Source organism: Motacilla alba, chromosome 1A (assembly GCF_015832195.1).
Source record: "Motacilla alba alba isolate MOTALB_02 chromosome 1A, Motacilla_alba_V1.0_pri, whole genome shotgun sequence".
NCBI lineage: Eukaryota > Metazoa > Chordata > Aves > Passeriformes > Motacillidae > Motacilla > Motacilla alba.
Genome location: NC_052031.1, coordinates 36,840,687 through 36,862,282, shown reverse-complemented (window position 1 = coordinate 36,862,282; position 21,596 = coordinate 36,840,687). Strand labels below are relative to the sequence as shown.

General features: G+C 37.1%; 1 protein-coding gene across 2 annotated transcripts in view; it reads left to right on the top strand.

Moving 5' to 3' along the window:
- The window catches only part of NAP1L1 (nucleosome assembly protein 1 like 1), a 28,782-nt gene extending 8,271 nt beyond the window's left edge, over positions 1-20,511 (top strand). The window contains exons 2-15 of one of the 2 annotated variants that reach the window (XM_038153795.1): positions 5,576-5,610; positions 6,315-6,403; positions 7,517-7,619; positions 8,675-8,816; positions 9,258-9,338; positions 9,569-9,697; positions 10,199-10,270; positions 10,893-11,032; positions 12,758-12,903; positions 12,990-13,009; positions 14,140-14,262; positions 15,498-15,530; positions 15,962-16,012; positions 17,747-20,511. In XM_038153795.1, the coding sequence (XP_038009723.1) occupies positions 5,594-5,610; positions 6,315-6,403; positions 7,517-7,619; positions 8,675-8,816; positions 9,258-9,338; positions 9,569-9,697; positions 10,199-10,270; positions 10,893-11,032; positions 12,758-12,903; positions 12,990-13,009; positions 14,140-14,262; positions 15,498-15,530; positions 15,962-16,012; positions 17,747-17,782 (1,182 nt within the window). In that variant the 5' untranslated portion in view covers positions 5,576-5,593 and the 3' untranslated portion in view covers positions 17,783-20,511. The remainder of the gene's footprint in view (positions 1-5,575; positions 5,611-6,314; positions 6,404-7,516; positions 7,620-8,674; positions 8,817-9,257; positions 9,339-9,568; positions 9,698-10,198; positions 10,271-10,892; positions 11,033-12,757; positions 12,904-12,989; positions 13,010-14,139; positions 14,263-15,497; positions 15,531-15,961; positions 16,013-17,746) is intronic. The other variant, XM_038153796.1, reaches the window with a different exon arrangement.
- Positions 20,512-21,596: the final 1,085 nt, after the last annotated feature.

Genomic DNA, 21,596 nt, shown 5'->3' with positions numbered 1-21,596 from the left:
GATAGTAATAGATACAATATCCCCTTGTTTCATGACCATTTTCATGCTAGTGGTAATGGATGCATGAATTTGATCTCAGAAGTATAAAGGAAACACTTGGTCTTCTGCTTTATTCCCTTTTAAAATGACATTTTTAACCTGATGCATTATTCAGTTGCTTCTTTTTGGAGAAGAGCTAAATTTTCTCCTAGTTACTATTGAACTGTATGATCTTCTCTCTCATAACAATTTCCCTACCCTGTGATTGCTACCATAGCTTCTACTAACAGTTTTGGAATGAGTGAGGCATTTTTTGGGTTGTAATACTAAGACATTTGAATTGTGAAACTCTATACAATGTATTGTGCACTTTTTAAGCACTCAGTTCTCACAGAATTGTTTAGGTTGGAAAAGACCTTTAAGATCACTGTGCAGAGCATCTGAGCTCTTTAAAGTTACAAACCTCTGTTCGAGGTTTTGAGCAAAACACCCCAGACAATTATTTTGAACATGTGCAGTTAAAGAGTGTTTTCTAATGTATCTCTACAATATTTTAATTTTTGTTTCCTGTATTTATTGATGATGATGTAAGGAGAACTCTTACAAGTTGTCCTGGAGTTCTAGGCAAGAACATCAGTTAGAAGTAACTTCTAGTGAATGTATTGCTCTTGAGTTTCCCACTCTTTAGTGAGAGTTGAACTTGGCTGGTATGATGTCATTTGTCTGGCACCTTTGGTTTCTGCACACATTGCAAATAGTTTACCAGACTTAATCGTGATGATTTTTTTTTAAGTACAACTAGCTGTCCTCCTGTGTGAGCAATTTGTCTAGAGAAGGGGAAGAGGCGTTTCCTGAAAGGGGAGGGTACGGGTACTGTTTGTGGTGTGGTGTGCTCAGAGCTGCTGAACAGCTGAGATGTGTTGTCAGCCTGCCAGCCTTGGGGCTTGTGCAAAAATGCCGTTGTTTTGCTGGAGGAACTGTGTCTCAGGAATGTCTTGCTGCCTCAGCTGGCTTGTAGTTCACCTCGCTGTGACCTGTCTTCCTGAGGGCGAGCGGATGTCCGGGTAATCTAATAGTGGTGTGCTTACTTGGGACATGTAAAGCTGATCTGAAAAAGAAAAGGCTTCTCACCAAAGCCTGTGTCCTAGCTGTAACATGGCTGGTGCCTCTGTGCAAATTCAGGTTAGTTTCTGTGTGGATAAAGGAAAGATTGGAAGCACTGAACACTTGGAGTTTGTATTTCTATCTTCACTTAAAAAATCACTTAGTGAAGAAATGAAAACCCTTGAAAACTGAAAGCTCACTAATGACTTACTTGAGGATGAACACATGAACATTCCACTTGTATCAAACTCCATTTCTTGAAAAACCTGACAGTTTAACAAGATCAAGTGTTCTTTAAACCCAATGAAAATAGCAAATTGTCACACAGTTTTGATAAGTTTTTAATTGTAGGGGGGTTTTGCTAATTTTTAGTAATTCTGCAGGATACGCTCAAAACACTGGGCAAGCTAGTGCTGCATTAAGCCTTCCAACTTTTTGATTTTGATAAAGAACGTACTTTCTTGTGATGGCAGGCAGGCCTAAGGTACCTGTGTGAAAGGTTTTAAATTTAAAACCTATCGGAAACTTGCACTGTAGCTTGCTTTTCTGTACTTCTGCTTTCTTTTTGTAGCATGAACTTCCTACACATTCTCTTTCAAGCCCTGAAAAGATAACTGTTGCTTTTCTTCTGCATATTTTTACAATGAACAGCAAAACATTGTAAGTAAAGCCTGTAGGCACCTCTGTATTTGACCATAATGCAGTCTACTGCATTCAAGCAGTTAGTGGCTGTAGCTTTTCAAGTAAGTGGGTAATAAAATATTTTAATAGTAAAGTTTTTTGCATGATGGCTTTATACAGGGATGTAGACTGCCCTTTATTTGTGCTCATAAGCCTCTTCATGCAGTCAGGAGGCCTATATTCCAAGCAGAATCTTAGTCCAAAACAGTTACCCAGACACTGGGTCTTGAAGTAGTACACCAGGTGTATCCAGGTTTGTTACAATCCTGCATTGACAACTGATGAACTGATGTGTCCCTGGCACTACTTCAGGGAGTGATGCTAGTGGTTATGTTGCTCACATGCCAAGGTGTAGCTGCTGTTTATGAAAGTAAATGCATCTATGAATGAACTGAGAAGGACAGCTGTGTCTTACGGAAAGTGGAGTGATATGAGTTCTATATTTAAATATTTAGTGCTGGGGAGATGCTGCAAAATAAATACTGCAGTGATCTATCAGAGTGTTATTATGCAGTGTATTTGAAACTCTGAAGATTAGACCCCTTGAACTGGGCATTGCGCAGAAATAGTGGAGGTTGTTTGCTCTTAAGCAATGCATTTTCTCGGTGCTTTTCTGCACTGTTTTTGTTTCTGTTAGGGTTTTTTTTTAGCCGGTAGAGCTGTGTTTGCAGAGAAACTTATGGTTGTTTAAGTAAATGACAGTAAACAAAATGTGATGCAACTACATCTCTTCCATGCTAGTGGGTTGCACAGATTAGCCTAAATGTCTGCCAGCATAGTTTTCTTGGCAGTGCCTTGTAGTCTCCTTACTCAAGAACAGTTGTCTAGAGCTGGCAGATAATTGTCGTGACAGACACTAGTGCCTCCTCAGTTTGCAGAAGAACTCTTCCAACTGTGTGCATTCTGATACTGAGTTGTGTAAAAAATGGAGGGAAGATGAAAGGATGGGACATGAAAAAGACTGCTGCAAGGAGACTAGGAAAAATTGGATGAGAGAGAGAAACACACTAGAGAGAAGCTCTAAAGCTGACAGCTGCTTGATACAGTCTATTTTAATTTCAAAAAAATCTTTGAAGAATGTTATTCAAAGTCTTTGAGTAAACTGGGCCATAATTTGAAACCATACAGTGCTTGCAGGGATTGTTTAAGAGCCAGGAAGCAGAGGGTGATTGCCCATTGCAATGAGAAGAGAGAGGCAGATGCTGGAGTCCCACAGGGTGCTGTAGCGAGATGAATGCCTTTAGCATGATCAGAAATGGTCTTGGAAAGAGGATGAACAGTGAAAGGATGGATAAAAGTTTGTGATGACAAGCAGTTGTTCAGAGGTGAAAACAAGGGCTCAGTAAGGAATTCAGTAACAGGAGACTGCTGGTGAAACTTTTTCTGCTGCACAGTTGCATAGTGTAGAAAAATCTTTAAACTGATCTCTGAGCTGAATATTGCACCTGAGAAACTTGAGTGATATCATAAGTTTTCTTGCATGGTTTTGGAGAAAATGAGGACTAGTTTCTGAAATAAAAATTTTTTATGACATTGTCAAATACCTGCACTTCTGATCCAGTGTGTTTTTTCTGAATGTAATTGAAAGCTAGAAGGGTTCCTGGGAGAGTTCTTACCATGTCATTGCCTTTTCCCAAGGTATTGGCTAATGGTCCTTGTTGGAGGTGGGATGGATGCTTAAAGTTTTTATGCATCATTTGGTCATAGCCAATCTTATCTTCATTTGGGAAACAATGTTTAAATGAACCGTGGAAGTTGGCCTCTTTCAGAAAACCTCTAAGGTGTTTCAGCTGCTGTTTCATCTATCCCACTGACTTGGAGAGACCACAGGGTTTGTGCTGCCACTGGTCACATGTTTGTTAAAAGAACTACCTTCTGTTTTATGGAAATTAAAGCGTTTTTTGATGGGGAGAACAGAGAAAGGAATTGATGGCCTCTGCAAGGAGCATCACTGTGTTGCATTTGCAGAAAAATGTATGAGAGGCAGGTGAGCTGTGCATCTTGTGCTCTTTTGCACAGCAGTACTATCAGCCTTCTGGAAATGGTCCTGCATTAAAAACAAGAGGAACTGTATAAGGAAAAAGTAGTATCTTTTTCATGGATACAGTGTTGTGTACATCAAAAAATAATGCTAATTGTTACATTGCTCAAGTAAAATGGGGACCTGTATGTGAGAGTTGTAATTGTAATATGCTTTCTGTTTCTGTAGGTCTTCAGTGCGTGCTATCTTTGAGAATGGTATTCAAAGATTCTTTTGAATTGTTACAGGGAATTGTTACATGGGTAAAACTGAAATCACAAGACAAGCAAATGTGATCTGCATAAAATGAGTCAAGAATATTGCTGTAATTCCTCTTACTGAATTGTTAGATGTTCTTTGGTGTATAGCAGTGCTGCCATCCCATTTATTAGCAAATAATGCATTATTTTTCTGAAATAGATGGACTTGGTTCTCTAGTTTTTCTGCATATTAGGGAATAGAATCTTTTTGATTGCATTCTAGATCTTTATTTGGCACTATGAGATTGTGGTCTTAAATGAGGACATCAGATACATTCTTTTCATGGAATTCTTGGGACATACTTATGACACCAGAAAAACTATATTTAGATTATATTTACATAAAATGTGGGTATTTATTTCTGAGGATTCTAAGATGTTTCTTCATATTGGCTGTTAATATCCGGGTCTTATTGGGACTGTGTTTTTGTGTTACACTTTGGACAGATCAAACACATCTTTCTCTTTTTCTGGAACACATCTGTCCAACACTTTGCTAAAATTCCCATTTGAATGCATTGTAAGGAGTTGAAATTCCTGAAGGAAACTTGAAATTGTTTAGCTTACTGGAGAGCAGGTAAAATGGAGACTCTAAAGCATTGGTTTCCTTGTTTTCTGGGCCAGCAAATTATTCCTGGTAGTTGGAGCCTTCTGAGTTTCTGGCAGGTTGTAATAACGGGACAGTGTTTTCTTGTGCACAGTATTGTGTTAGACTTCAAGTTACCTAAAACATCTTTTTGGAGAAGAGACTCCCAAGTATGGTTTTGTTGGTAGAAAATATTACTTGTTTTATAATATATTTGAGAACATAGTTTCTTCTTGGTATGCAAGATTTGCAATAGTCTCAATATTAAATGTTTCTAGTTACTGTGTATGGATTATGTTTATGATTTCACTGAGATATTTAAGAAGATTGTGATCATTCTGAACATGGGAATTAGTCATGTTAAATAGCCTGGCACCTGGCATCATTTTTTTTTTTGTAAAACGTTGCAGTATTGTGGCTATTCTGAGGAACGACTTGGATTGGTTTTGTAAAGTTGGGATTAAAAGTAAAGCCACAAAAAGGCATCTTCATTCTTAAATTGTTTTAGCTGTAAGTATGTTCTGTTTGCAGTCACATGCTGGAAATGAGTAAACAGTTACCAGCACCCTTTTTGCTTCAGTTTTTCTCAGGTTATATTCCAGTTTTATACTTATGACTAATTTTCAGTCAGTGATATTAGTACAGCCCTAAGATCTAAAACTCAACACGGCGTTTTGCTGGTACTTGGTACTTGAGTTTATGTGAGTAGATCTATAGGTCCTAAACCAGAACAAAGTTTTTCAAAATTTCTATATGTTTTAAAGACTGACAGCTCAAAATATGCAAGGGATATGTACCACGCTTCAGACTGCAATATATATTTATCATGTTTCATAAAGCTGACATGGTTTGCGTTTCTTTTAGTATTATGGCACATGACCATAGAGTTTATAACTGAAATCTGGTGCTGCTGTTCTTACGTGGTTTTTTCTTTTTTTTCCCTAGTGTTTGAAATCTAGCAGAATGGCAGACATAGACAAGTAAGTAAAATCTGCCTATGATTTTACTGAGCCTCTGAATGTGTCCTGTGCTGTGCTTATTGTGGCTGGGCTCTCCAGATAATGGATAGGCAGGGTCTAGATACTGACCCTGAGCACTGTGGCAAGGCCTGAGGTTTATAGCATGTGGGAGAAAAGCTTATGTTCCTCATGAGAAATGAGTTTGGGATCTTAATTATAAGTAAATAAAAAAGTGGAAGGAGGCGTGAGTCAACTTCCTATGTTAGTTGGAATTTTAGAGGGTAAGAACAGATGATATTGCCCATTCCTATTGTTTCACTCCGTGTAGGGTTTTTTCTATACTTCGAGTGCTCTTATTTTGTGGCGTTTGAAGTGTAGTGTAGGTGATCCTACCCACAGTTCTCAAGGCCTGCACATCTAAGGAACAAATGAGGAGCAGAAGGAGGCTTTGACTGGTTGATAAGAGCAGGAGATGAAGTTTTTATAAAAGGAAACTTTGTAATTCTGGACAGTTGCTAATTCTTTAAACTGTTCTGGGATTGTCAAATGTGAAACTTCTGTGAAGACAAATTTGGCTTTGTTTGGCTATTTAGACTTGCTTGTCATAGGTCAAAAGATGCAACAGTTTGTTTCTACCCACATAATCTCTAGTTTGAGCTCTTTAAGCTCCTTACAGTATATTATAAAATTAACTTCTTGATGCTGTTATTGAATATTTCTAATAGCAAAGAACAGTCTGAACTTGATCAGCAGGATATGGAAGATGTTGAAGAAGTGGAAGAAGAAGAAACTGGTGAAGATGCCAACAGCAAAGGTAATGTTGAAACCAAGAGTTTCTAAACTTTAAGCATATGTGCTTTCTAGTTAGTGTGCTAAAACGCTTTTACTGCAAAAAAATAGAAAGTGGTAAAACAATTTCAGATGGACAATTGTGTTTAAGTTCTGAAGCAAGGACTTTTTTTTTTCAAATTGAGTGATTTTTATTAGTTGTTTGCAGTTACTCATTGTAGTCATGGTTAATACCAGGTTCAGGCAGCACTAGCCACCTGTATAATTGGAAAAGACAGGAATATTGTGGATATGTAACAGGATTATTTCAAAACTGAAAACATTTAAAAACTTCACACATGTGAAGCTTTGAGTATAAAAAATTAATGTGCATATATGTGTATGTGTATCTCTTACTTTTGATTAGTTGCTAATAATTTGCTGCTGAGTTGACAATGAGCAGAGCAAATCATGCTTAGTGTTACCACTCTTGAAATTAATAAATCCTTTTTTATTCCCCCCCAACAAAAAACATAAGCGCATATCAAAATACTTGTTTTGTCAGTGCTGAACAGTCTTACTCATGCTTTGTATTTAAAGTGTGGGGGCACAGATGGAATCTAAAGAGCAATTAGCCAAAAAAACAGTAATTAATAATATCTCCAATAAAATTACTAGGACTGCTGACAGTGCCACATTTCAAGTTTGCTTGAGCAGAATAATAACATTAAAATAGAACATTTTGCTCAAGATGTTATGCTTTGCTACTCTATTGAAAGAAATGTTTTTAAAACCGGATTGCAAAATTTTGGGGAGCACATTAATTAGCTGAAGTAATTAAATGGCATACAGTAATTAAATTGTAAGTATTCAGGTGTCCCACAGGACCCTAGAGATGAATAATGTGTATCTTCAGTGATTTCCCAGCTGTTTTAGGTGAGAATCAGAGGGGAAATTATACTCTAGGAATCCTGGATGGAAATCGGTTTTTAAAATCAGAAACATATTTTAGTACTGGGGAGACTTCACGCAGTTTTCAACAGTTCTTCTGCATCTGTAATTCTTGCTTGTCTAATTTTCTTTATTTTAATGCACAATTCTTTCAAGAATGGTCCAAGAGATGCACTTTGTGCTTACATAATCTTATTTTTTAATATAGCTCGGCAGTTGACTGTGCAGATGATGCAAAATCCTCAGATTCTTGCAGCCCTTCAGGAAAGACTTGATGGTCTGGTAGGAACATCTGCAGGATATGTAGAAAGGTACAGCATTCATTTAGTATGAGCAGACTGTTAAAATGGTTCTTTTGTTTTCTGAACAGTGTTGTCTATGGCATTAGTGGTCATAAACCACTGTGCTGCTCAGATAGCAGAAAAACTAATATAGTCTAACACTGTAGTGCATCTCAGATTTGAAGAGTTTTTATTTGAAGTTTCACGAAGAATGCTAATATTTACAGTGGCTGATGTTTTCCTCTGCAGTTACAGCATGGCACACTTCATAGGGTACTTTCCTGCTCCTTGGAATCTCTTTTGTAGCTTTGCCTTGGTCTTGAAACATCAGTTATTTAAACTGTGGACAGATACTTGGAGGCCTGGTGTCTCTAGTATAGTAATTTTATGCTTTGACTGTAAGCATTAGCTGGTACAGGAGTGTTATTATTAGCACTTGGTGTGGTTTTCTCATGTATCAAAACTTGCTATAAATTCTTGCCAAAATTTTCCGTAGTTGGTCTGCATTTATGAGGCAGGCAGTAATTGCTCCCCTTTTACACATTTGTAATACAGCGGCTCATTTAGCAAACCACTTCTGGCTCACTTTGGGTCAGACAGTGTATTTAAAGACAGTGCTACCATCTGCTGCACTCAGGGAAACAAAGCAGCAAATTTTGAAGATTAAATTTCTAAACAAAGAATAACTCAACTGTCTTGAACTTTTTCATAAAACCAAGCAAATTAATGGTGAGACCTTTCTTAGTTGTACTCAATGCTATGATTTTACTTTGTTACTCATTAATAATGTAGAACTTGTTTTTATAAGGAAGATTCATTGCACAAACTTCTGTCATGATTTACCCAGGTGTTTGGAATACTCTGGTTCTAACCGTGGTTGAGCCTCAGTTTAAGAGCTTGTGTGAAGGATTTCAATCTCATTGGTGAAAGTGGTTGCAGCTTGATTTAAACTTTCTAAAGCTTAAAACAGAGTGTAAAATTTGTTGTGGTACAAGTTGGTTAACTTGCAAGGAGTCTGGTAAAGGAGAGATCAATATGTGCTTAAAATGCAGTGTTAATAACAGTTCTGTCACTGAATTTTTCAGCTTGCCTAAAGTTGTTAAAAGACGTGTGAATGCTCTCAAGAACCTTCAAGTTCAGTGTGCACAGATAGAAGCAAAGTTCTATGAGGAAGTTCATGAGCTGGAAAGAAAGTATGCTGCTCTCTATCAGCCCTTATTTGACAAGGTATTTTACTGCTACTCTGATTTGTACTTTAAAGCTTCATCTAAAATACAGCAAGAGAATACAAAAACCAGAAAATTTACTCATGTTCCAAATTTGGTCTCATATGTGCCCCTTCAATTGATACAATTTTGCCATCCAAGTGAATATCTACTAAGATTGAGAGTGAAAAGTTAACTGTTCCATAGTTACCAAAATTACTCCAGTATATCAAACCTCATTGTAATTGAGCAATGTCAGATGATACTGTAACTTTTCTGGGACTTTGGTGTTTATTTTAGGGTGTTGAAAACATCCTAACTGCTGAATCAATCTTCTAGAGCCAGAAGGCAGAAAGTTAATGTATTACTAATTGTGTAATTTAGGATGTGGAATTTATTGGTTAGGGCATTGCTGATTGCATTGACTAGGAAATTAGAAAATATTCTTGGTTTGATCTTCCAGCGAAGTGAAATCATCAATGCCATTTATGAGCCTACAGAAGAAGAATGTGAATGGAAAGCAGATGCTGACGAAGAAATTTCAGTGAGTATCTTAATTGGTTCTCATCAAATATCTCAAGCTTTAACATGAAACAAGATTAATTAAGCTGAAGTTTTTAAAAAAACAGGTTTGTAATGATTCTTGATATTAATAATGATGCTAATTCTTAACGGTTGCCTAAACATACACATGACACTGATATCAACAAAGAACTGATGAACCTTATGCACACTCTTAAAATTAAGGAAACCTAATATTTTTATTTTCTCAAGGATGAAATGAAAGAGAAAGCTAAGCTTGAAGAAGAAAAAAAAGATGAAGAAAAAGAAGACCCTAAAGGAATCCCTGAGTTTTGGCTGACAGTATTCAAGAATGTGGACTTGCTCAGTGATATGGTTCAGGTAGGCATTGGTCTGGCTTTGTTTAAAGTTGCATTGCTAATTAATCCAGGTGTCTTTAAGAAAGCAGTAGAAACACTATGATATTTGATATGTCTGTTGGAGAGCAATAATGGAACTGTTACTTGGATGTCATCTCTGGTAACTTTTCAAGTGAGAGTACAGAGCACTGAAATACCTCCCTGGTGTTTTATTTCTTGAACCTCTTCTACAATACTAATGAATTTTTGGTGCTCATAGAAGTGTGTGTGAAAAGTATATTAGACATTACTAAAAATTGTACATGGTGTTTGCATGGGTTTTGGTTGTGTACTGTATTGGGGACTCTGTAACAGCCATTGTTGCCATCTGCTGGTCATGTTCATGGAAGTATTTTAGTGTTGTAACAAGTTTTTTTTTCCTAAGTCAAACTTGTTCTAAACATGGCTTTTTATCTCTGTGAGGCCTTAAATCAGTGTGTAATTGAATGTTATGAAAATTAAATACACTGTGTTTTCTCTACAGGAACATGATGAACCTATCCTGAAATACTTAAAAGATATAAAAGTGAAATTTTCAGAAGTTGGACAACCTATGGTTAGTTTGACTTATTAAACAAGATTACTTTTATGTTATCTTAAAAATTATTTGTATTTTAGCAACATGGTCTGTGATAGCCAATTGTCTTGTGGAAATCATGAGAAAATACTCAGCTGCTGCTTCTGAGAAAGCAGTACAAGGTCTAGTGCTAATCTTGCATCACCCTGTGAATAAATGTATACTAAATTTAACCTTCAGCTTCTGATGAGATTTGCCTTAATAGCTGATAACTTAGGTTTCACCATTGCATTTTGATACCTTAGGGTACTTTTTGTGTAACTGCTGTAATTTCATATATTTCCCTGGCAGAAATCAGACAGTTTTCTAAGTTGCAATATTTTTAAATTTAGAAAATCTCCCTATACATTAGTAGCAGGAAATCTGTGTGCTGGGAGATCTGTCATTACTGCAAGCAGTATAATGACTAGAAAGTGCAAGATCAAGTAAATTAAAAGATTTGAAGATGTATTGTAAAACTGGGGTGGCAAATTCTATAATAAGTTATGCATGTATTGGAGAAAAATGTATTCTGTTGCATGTGTTCTGCTTGGATTTAGGTGTTAAGAAGTTAAAGGTGTTTGTAAATAACTAAAGTTACTGTTCTGCAATTCTTTTTAAGAGTTTCACATTAGAATTTCACTTTGAACCAAACGACTACTTCACAAATGAAGTATTGACAAAGACGTATAGAATGAGGTCAGAGCCAGATGATTCTGATCCGTTTTCCTTTGATGGACCAGAAATCATGGGTTGTACAGGGTAAGTGCTAATAGATAGCTTTAGAGCAATATAACAGGTTTTTCCTTAGCATTATCCAGCTGTAGAGTTTTACAGCATCTTGGGGAGGTGCTGGAAAAGATACTTCCCCTAGTTATTTGGGAACAGCTAGGTTTGATACAAGCTTTTTAGTTGTTACCAATAACTTCAATACAATATAGAAAAAGATATTATTTGTATTGCATAATTTATAAACATATATATTATATAAGCATATAAATTAAAAATATGGTCAGTATTTGTTTAGAAATACCATTCTGCAGTCACTAAAGGTGAATTGAAAGGTGGATGGTGTTATCTTTTATTAGGCCTGGATAGCTTTTGCTAGAATTTGATTGCTTCTTTTAATCTTTTTGTATTTCTGACATGCAGCATTTTGGAGAGTTTATTCCAGATTTACTTTTTATATTGCAGTTATCCATTTTGTTTTATAAGCATTGCATGTTTGCCTTTGAATTTCTATCTATTTGAGAAACAGAGAATAGTCATATAATTCCAGGTTACTCTTTTTAAAAAGCTGTCACACTCCTTTGTTAGTGAAATCTTCTGTTTTAAATTATTAAAGTAATTTTTTCCTCATTTCCCTTTTGTGAACAGAGGGATGAGAGAAGACTATGTTGTGCATAATTATTCTTATGAGTACACTTGGGCCTGTTCAGTAACTTTTGTGTTCAAGTCTTCAGTGTTCTGACTGATCTTTTGAGTGATAAAAACTAAGTTGCAGCCTATCACTGCATAGTCAGTGTTGGTTTTACTCTTAAATTAATCTCCAGTTGCTCCTACTGACTTATTTGCCTCTTTATTTCCCAGTCACTTATAACATTTTGCAAAGTCCTGTAAGATTTAGTTTTAAGTGCTTGAGTAGCTTTGATTAAACTGTTTTGTCTTCCCCAGTTTGGGCTGATTGGAAAATCATGAATCTTGGCAGAGATCAGTGTGAGATGCCACTGCTTCCGTAAAAATTATTGACTCCTAGTCCTTGTTTTCTCTTGTGACTAGGACAGCCCCTTCTTGTCCCAAAGCAACTCAATTTCTTAGTCTGTAAAAGAATCTAATCAGAAACTTCTGCAAATGCAGTTAGTTTCACTGATGTGACTTCTTCATTTACTTGTCGCCAGAATGCTTTGACTGTTAGGGAAGCCCGTAGGCATGATTTTGTTCTGTAAGCAGGGTAGAGTTAAAAAACTCCAAAACAACAAAACCCAAACAAATGAATATAACACAAGAAGACAAAACCCTCACAAACAACTCAAAATCAGCCAAAACCTATGTGCTTGCTTGATGCATTGTTTAAGGACTTACTGGTTATAATGATAGGTGTGGTGAACTTTGGCATATTACTAATATGCCCAAATACAACATTGCTTTGTAATGGATGGGTGGCTCTTAAAATGGTGCAATACTAGTTGTTGATAGAAAATTAGGCACTATTTGTTAGCTAATGAAAATTAGCATTTCAGAGATTGAGCGGAGAAGGAAAAACTTCTGGATGAAGATAACCCTAAAATTAACCTGTTACTCCTGTTCTCAACCGATAAACTAATAAAAAGATAGGACTGAATAAATACTAGCTTAGTATTTTTTCTTCCCTGTGTCTCTAGCAGTTGTGATAGTCTCAGTAGATATTTGTAACAATGGGAATGGTATTAAGCTGCAGGTGCTTGTGGGTTTTTTCCCTGTAATTTTTTTTTTAAATTTATTCTTTAGTTGCCAAATAGACTGGAAAAAAGGAAAGAATGTTACTTTGAAAACCATTAAGAAGAAGCAAAAACATAAGGGCCGCGGAACAGTCAGGACGGTGACAAAAACTGTTTCCAATGACTCTTTCTTCAACTTCTTCAGTCCTCCTGAAGGTAAGCTGAACACTAGTTTACATGTGTTAACTATAGATGTAGAATGTATCTCACTCACTTGTTTCTTCTGTTTTTTTTTTCTACAGTTCCTGAAAGTGGAGACCTGGTAAGTTGGCTTATTTAAAAAATTATGATGGAGTGTTTATGGAATTTTAGAATTTGTTAAGCAACCTCAGCTTTAACTGCTTCTGTCTTTAACTGAGAATACTTATGAAGACTAGTATGTATTTGAGTTTTCTTTTTCAGGAGGAGTGTTTGATTTGGATGGTGGAGTTTAGTTTAGTCAACTTTAATAGTTTATCCTTCCTTGAAAGCTACCTTGTGGATTGTTAACAGTTGTAGAAATGTAGTGATCTACATTATTAGTCTTTGATCTGATGTGTTCTTTGGATGATTTTATCTAATAGCTGAATGTATCCAGTTTGTGTTTTATTCTGTTAACAGCTTGAGAAATGTTTAACTCTTGAAAGTAATGAAGCAGGAACAGAAAACTACAAGAGCCTGCTTTTTTGTGTGCTTACTATGGCAATAATCTGTGTTTTTCTAAGGAGAAAAACTACCAAAATACTTAACAGTAGGGAATATATTATGCAGTTAGAGTGAGAAATACAAAATTAAAGCTTCCAGAAGCATGCTGTTAGAACTCTAGTTGGCATGGACACCAAAAGCTGTATGTTCATAATGTTTAGAAAAACAAGACCCGAAAAGAAAGTAATTGGTCAGATGGGAGACAGCAGAACATTTGGTATGAAAACAAGAAGAGTGAAAGTCTAGGATTGGATCAGAGAGCAGTTTTAGGTGTTCAAGTGCTTCAATAGTGGCTTTGTCTAATGGGAATCAAGGAGATGTGCTGTAGTAATCAGAAGTAGGTTGTAAAATCTTTATTGTGATAGGCTCACCTGGCTATTGTTCAGTTATTTAAGAATATTGTGCATATGAACTGAAAGACTATTGGAGATAATAGATAATCTTGATACTTGGAACAAAAGAAACTCCAGAATTGTATATAATTAGGCTTACTGAAGCAGCAGCTCCTCCCTGTATAATGTAGGTGGGCTGTTCAAAGTGTCAAACTTGGCCCCTCGGGTTCAGTTCTGTAAAGCAGCTCAGTGGAACAAAAAAAAATCAGTGATGGGATTTGTGTAAATCTGACCACATCAAAACCATGTAACTTGTGTGTATGTGTCAAAAGTAGTTACCATCTTATAGTTTAGGAAATAATATTGTTTTATGCAGGATGATGATTCCGAGGCAATCCTTGCTGCAGACTTTGAAATAGGTCATTTCTTGCGTGAACGTATAGTCCCCCGGTCAGTACTGTACTTCACTGGAGAAGCTATTGAAGATGATGATGATGATGTAAGTATAATGTTCATTCAGACCACTAAAAACCTTGACATAATGCTGTTTAAAGACCTTGGGAATTTCTTACATTGGTATCTGTAGAATGGGATGTTAGTTGCAGCAGAGCTTCTTAGATTGTTCAGAAAGAGCAGCTTAGAAATAATTCTTCTTTGAAGTAGTGACTTCAGAGTTTTGTGCCAAAAGCAGTGCTAAAAGCTGATCATCCAGAGGATGTCATAGTAGAATTTTGTATTTAAGGCATTTCTGGAGAAGTGTACCCAATACTTTGTGGAACTGTAATAAGCTGCCAGAGAACAAATGAGACTTTATCTAGCTGCTGAGCCTGTTCTTTGTGCTTACAGTCACATTGGGCTATGAAGTTCTATGAGATTCAAGCCTCATCCTTTCAAAAGTACTCTCTTATTAAAAAAAAAAAAAAAAGCTAGATAAGCACATCCAAAGCATGCCAAAATAATCAAAACGAGTTCTGTGAAAGCTTAAGTGTTTTAAAAGAGCTGAGCTTGAAATTGTCAAACCACAAAGCCTCAGAACTTTATGCAGGTATAAAACATTTTTTCTGTTGCTGCCTCCTCTAAACAAGGACAGTTTGACTGTTAAGATGGCTTAGATATGTGCTGTCTTAAAAATAAATTTTTAGAATCAAAACTGTTGGCCCTTGTTGGAAAGGCTTGGCTGAGGCTGTGGAGGAGGGAGGTGCGGACAGGACGGATTGCTTTGGGCTCCGCTGTCCCCTGCTGTCCCCAAGTGGTACCGCAGCGTAATCGGCTCCTCCCGGGCTGCACGGAGCAGGGACAGTCTGCTCTGCCGGAGCTCACCAGGGGAAGTTGAACATTGCTCATGCTGATGCAAAAAGTGTTTCTGTATCTGACAGACACAAGAGGTTCTTGGTTCAAATTTAAAGAGACTAGATTTAGATTAGATATTAGGAAGAAATTCTTTAATGTGAGGGTTGTGAGACACTGGAACAGGTTGCGCAGAAAAACTATGGATGTCTCATCCCTGCTGATATTCAAGGCCAGGTTGGATGAGACTCTGAGCAACCTGGTCTAGTGGAAGGTTTCCCTGCCCATGGCAGGGTGATTAGAGCTAGATGACCATCAGGGCCCTGTCCAACCCAAACCATTGTATGAGTCTCTTAAGATCACCATGTGGAGTGGTCTCTGACATCTACGTGACCTATAGATGGCTGCTTTTATAATGCTATCAAAACTATTTACTTTCTTTTCTAGTATGATGAGGAAGGTGAAGAGGCAGATGATGAGGTAAGATGACAGATGCCCTTGATTCAAATAGTTTACCTGTTGTAGTTTGTTATCTAGAATAAGAGTACCTTTAGTTTTTGAGTGTTCTGGACACTAAGAATTACTTCTGAAATAAGATAGAACATACTGTTTTGTGGATCTCAGATGAATAATTTAAAAACCCAAAAAACAAAACAAACAACCAGCAAGACAACAACAACAACAAAAAAAAAAACAACAAACCAAGCTAAGACAACCTTTAAGGTATCTTAAAAATTAAGCTGCTGCTGATGTCAAAAGATACACATTATGGAGGATAAAGTAATACAATATGTATAACATAAAGTGGTAGTGAATGTATTTCTGAGTACAATTTAATCTTAATTTTCGTGAAAATGGCTCCAGAACCTGAATGTGGATAAGCTAGAGAAATATTAAGTGTTTTCTTTCAGGAGGGAGAAGAAGAAGCAGATGAAGAAAATGATCCTGATTATGAACCAAAAGTAAGGAATTAAAATGAATGTTTAAAGTTTGTGTATGCATACAGACATGTAAAATTTTATGTATGTTGAATCTTGATTTTAGTTTAAGTATTAAACCAATAGTTCCTTTGGGTGAGCATGTTTTGTTTTGAGGCTGTTTCGGGCCTCTGACAGAGTAGAATTGGTAGAGAAACTTGGTAAAAGCTCTTTCTTCAGGAGTCATTCTGTAAAAGTAACTTTTGGCTTTGAGCACTGAGGTTAGTCAGGCTTGGTTTTCTATAAACTTGTCTTGCACCAATTTGCTGCCTAATGATGAAAATTGCAAAATGGTTGTAAGGACATGGAGAGAACTGTGTCATCCAGCTTTAGTTTTTGGGAACTTGCTACAAGCTGGCTCTGGCACAGGTTTTCCCAGCAGAATACAAAATACGCTCTTTCATGTTAGGTAAATGTCAAGTCTTTCATTGTTTGAGGTAGCAGAAGTCAAGGTTCAGCAATGCATCTACAGCCAAGTCCTAAAATGTGAACAGCCAAGAGCAACTGGGAGTTACATTATTCCATGGGAAGGGAAAAATCATTAATCAGGCTGGAAAAACAATTGTGAGCCACTCAATTTCATAGCTTTTTAATAGCTGAGGGAAAGGTACATCTGACCACCTGAAAGCATCTGATGTGGTAGGTGAAAGTTGCAGTCATGAAGTCTGTGAAGTGCTCCAAACCACCTGCTGTTAAAAGGGCTTGTCATTTCAAATGGGTGTTTTTCAGTAGGAATGGTTTGAGCTGCTATCAAAGTACTGTTGAGAAAATTACATTAATCTTAGCATTGTACATAGAAAGGCAGGGTACAAACTTGTGATCAAAATGTACAGCCATCTTGGTGATGTTTGATCTGCTCTAGCGTATTCAAATTGGTTCCTAGTCAAGAAAAGTTTTGAAATCCAAATGAAACAGCTGCAAGCTGGGCTTACTTCCACCATTTCAGATTGCTTTTCTCAGTGAAACAGAACTGAGAAAGGGCTAGACTATGCTCAGTTTTAGAGAGCTGCTCAAAGGCTAGAGATAGTAGTGGTGCTATAGTGGTGCAAGCTGTAAGCCAGCTGAATTTATTGAAGTGCTGTGGTCCTAGAATAGCCGTCCAGACCAAGGAAGGTGGTGGAGTAAAACCTGCAACTGAACAAAAAAACTTTCTTCAATTCCCATATTACTGTGACATATTACTGGCTGTCTGTTTCATGAACAGAAGAAGTTTTCCATGTTAGAATATTTTAACAACTGGAATTTATTACTAAAAATGCTTTGAGAGCATTAGGAACTGTGATTTGGCATTTCATTGCATTGCTCTACAGTGTCTTCTGGCATAAGGCCATGCTCTTGTTACCGCCCATAGGAAGTGTCTTTTGTCTCAAAACTGTGGAGAGGGTCTGCATGCTTCTTCTGAGCTGGGTTGTTTGTTACTGCACCTCACTCTTGTCCTTTTTCCAGTTACAGTGTCTTTTAGAGTACTTCACCACACTTAGTTCTGAACAGCTTTCTATTCTGGATTATATCCTGATATGCCAACAAAGCCAAAAGAGAAGCAGTGTGGATATTGCTGCATCCAAAGAGAGTAGTGTTGCTAATGCTAGACAATTAATGCAAGGGAAAAGATGGAAGAACTTTGAAAGAATATTGCAGCTTGAGAAAGCATGCTTAGCAATATTGATAGTTCTTCTTAAATACTGTTTCTGTAAACTGTATTTCCTTTTTTCTCAACAGAAGGATCAGAACCCAGCAGAATGCAAGCAGCAGTGAAGCAGTGTGTCTGTGGCCTTGAGGATTACCTGCACTGTAATAGCCTAAACACAACTATTAGTTACTTACAGCCTTATGTTTTGTATCTTGGTAGAATTAAGTAACCAATTTGTTAAAAAAATAAATCGAACACTTAAGAACCAGTTTAAAATGTAGGTTCAATCTACCTAGCATTTTAACAGTATAATTTTCTGCCAATATGTAGAATGCAGTAAATGCCCTAAAGCATGAATGTTAATTCATTGCTACATAGTTTGGTTCTTGTGAAGTCTTTGTCATGTAGCTATTAGACTGCAGCTGTGAAGATGATCAGAACTGTTAATTGAGACCAATATTTGTTTAGAGAAAACTCTCTCCTGAAGAACCAACCAAAGTATTTTTTCAGCCCAGTAGTCTGAACGGGTTTAAGTCTGCTTGCACTAGCTGTGCCTTCATTACTTTGTTATAGAAATGGCAGTGACTTGTACTAACTCGGAGATGATGATGCATTTTGAATTTGACTACTTGAGAAGACTAGTATAACTTGTTTAATTTCCTGACGAGACCACATTAAACATTCATAACTGTCAGCTTGTTTATGCTATGGGTTTTGTATTTTATGTGACATAGTGATCTACAAAAGAAACCTAGTCATCATATTAAGGTTATTGTTTACCACAGGGGTGTGAATAAAACCTAGTATTTTCAGAAGCTAGTTTTGTTTTATTACTTGTGTATCTGCATGTGTAAACTGGTAATGCATATCTTACATGCTGCAGTTCATGTTTTACTAGAAACAAAAGCTGATAATTGCGGAAAAGTATATAGCATTTGAAAAACAAATACAATAGTTTGGAAAGTTTGATCCATACTTTGCACTTGCAGTGTGATACTTGTGAATCTGAGCTCAATGTTTCAGTGATTGGTCCACACTGCCATTTTAGAGAAGACAAGTTCTTAGAAGTGGGGCTAGATCTGATAAAGGACTTCGGTATTGCTGTGCCTGACTCTAAGGCATTGCCTATTGGTATGAAATCTGGAGTGAAGTGCCTTGGATTTTCAGTCTGTGTAGATGGAACTAGGTGGTCCTGAGCATAGCATGCCCTACAGCCGAAGGGAGTGCTGCCAACACATGGCTGTATTCTAGTTTGTCCTCATTGTATCAAGCATCTATGAGGAAACAAACCCAAAGAAATTCTGCTTTCTTCACCTAATGTTCTGTTCACTGTGCTTGTGTTTGCACACTCTGGTTCATACTTTGTCCATATTGGATATTTTTGTCAGTTTAAACACATGGGCTTAGAAGATGTTTCTCGTCTCGTTCTTACCTTGCCTCTAGCCTAGCAGTGGAGGTGCTTGATGAGATGTAAATTTAAACATACTGAGCTGAAAGAGGCTATGAACTGATATATTCTGAGTTTTTGCAGTCAGTAGTATGCTACTATACTCCATGCTGTCTTGTCCTTCACACAACTATATATATTTTCTGATCTTCTAAACAAGTAGATAGCTTTTTCAGGGATGGAAGAGTCCTTGTAGTGTTGGAAATAGATCTATTTCTGCAGTAGCTACTGTTTTTTGTGCCACTTACACACTTAGCCATAAAGGTTTTAAAGAGCAGGCCAAGGAGGAGGCAATGACCACGTGAGGATAGGGCTGATGGAAGAGTTTCTGTAGCATGTCTCTTGCCTGGAGGGTAAGTAATACAGAATGAAACTTATCCCAAGTGCCCTTCTAAATCCTCAGCCCCCCTCAAGAAGATGTGGGTCTAGTGTCCTCTGACTAAACTGTTTTAGTTTTGTTATTGATTTTTCTTTTTAATTCCTTGAAGGCCTAAATACCACACTGCTTCATTTCAGAATCCCTGTCAGGCTTCATCTGTCTCCTCTCCAGGTATCTTTGGATTTGGGAGAAGGGGCTTGTTAACTATAGCTGTATGTAAAGCGGGACTGTTGAAGCTGTGATCTTGGGTTTTTTTTAGGTAACAGATCATAGCATAGAAAAAACAGTTATGAAAAGTTAACAAACACTCTCAGTAGCTATGTGTTTAAGTAGATGTAGTTGTGTTTTTTGTGGTATCAGAATATGCTTATGCTTATCCTTTATCCCTGACCCTGCCAGGTGTTTGGGTTTCACATGGTCTCTTCTCTAAACATCTCCCAAGATTAAGTCTAAACTTGAAGACATGTAGAGACCAAACCGTGATAGTATGTTCTGAGTTTGAGAAGCCATTAAGATGAGGCTTTGGGGTTCATACGTCTGGATATGGGAAGTCTCTGAAGTCCTTACTTAGATCTAGCCCATTTTTGCTAACAACATCTGGCAATTGTATTTTTAGAAGAAAATAAACTTAAAACTTTTAAGTTTCAAAATTCACTACTTAACAAATTTGGCTTGCTCTTTGATTACTTTCTCATTTAACACCTTCATAACATACAATGGGATACGATGTTTGAAAAGGGGAGTTGTTAGATGCACACCTGCAGCCTGCAAGATCCAGGGTCATGAATACATCCTATTGACAGATTTTGGTAAGCGTCTCTCCATACTGACATGCTAGTTCTAAATCAGCAGTTCTTGTGCTCTCCAGACTGCAGCAAAAAGAAGAATATAAGTGATGTGCCAGTTCTTATGGCATTGGTTAAATTAAAACTGTTCTGGTGCTTACTGTAGTTTTGTTATTAATGACACTCTTGTTTAGCAGTTCTGAAAGGCAGTATGTAGCAGGAACATTAAACTTTCAACATTGATTGGAGTGTTGTGACTCATTCTTTTCACTTTTCATTTATACCAGGTGTAGAGAATCTCCTCCTTTAATATTTGAGGGGGGTAAGTTACCTTGTTAACAGGTTTTGGCTGGGAAATTGTGTCATTGAAATAGAAACCGCTGTCTTTGGCAGCAGTTGCAGAAATGCACCATAATTTAACACATGTGTAAGTAGTGTCTTCTATCCAGTTTTGTTTGCTGTATTGAAGGGAGCATTATTTTGGGGGGAAAAGTGGGGGGTTGGTGAGGAAAGAGGAGAATTAAGTGAGACTTTGGATGAAAGGGAGGGTTTTCGGGGCTTGTGCTTGATGGAGAGGGAGGCTTCTTTGCAATTCTTTCATTATTGCTTTTAGCAATCCAGATTAGATTAGAACTGAAGAGTTTGCCTGTCTGATACAACTTTGTTCAAGTTTAAAAAAAAAAAAAAAGAATTACAGCACCCTGAAATAAAGGAGCCCAGATTTAACCTTAGCGTTCCAAAGTTTTACGTTTTGGAACAGGTGCAGTTAGAAGTGTTACCTTGGATTATTTGAACACTGGGCATAGCAACACTACTTTCCAGTGTCTCCTAGCTTCATAAGCTTAGATTCTCTTCTGGGTTATTGAAATTGATGTTCCTGAAACTAATAGCTGATACTGTAATTCTGACATGTTTTGCTTTTAAGTGGAAAAAGCCAGCAGAACATAGAAAAGTGGAAAGAATTAATGTGTTCATCTTAAAGCTGGTACTCAAAAATTTTTCCTGTGTTTCAGGGCCCATTGTTGTCAATCTGATTTGGAAATTGATTGGAAACTTACATGCAGATGAATTATTAACCTTTCTGCTAAAGGTTTCCTATTTCCAAAGGTGTTGATGCAGCAGTTATTTATCAAATGCCTTCTGTTGGGCAGAGGATTGTGCTGTGATACTCTCAGCAGTTTAAGGAAGCAAAATGCTATACCCCTCAGTACTAAAGGGACAGCCTGATAATAAAAGCATGAACAGCCTTGATGGTCTGCTAGGTTGGGTCTGGAGCCACATGGATGTTGGCATAGGTAGACTCAACTCTATGGCGCTTTCTCCTTTAT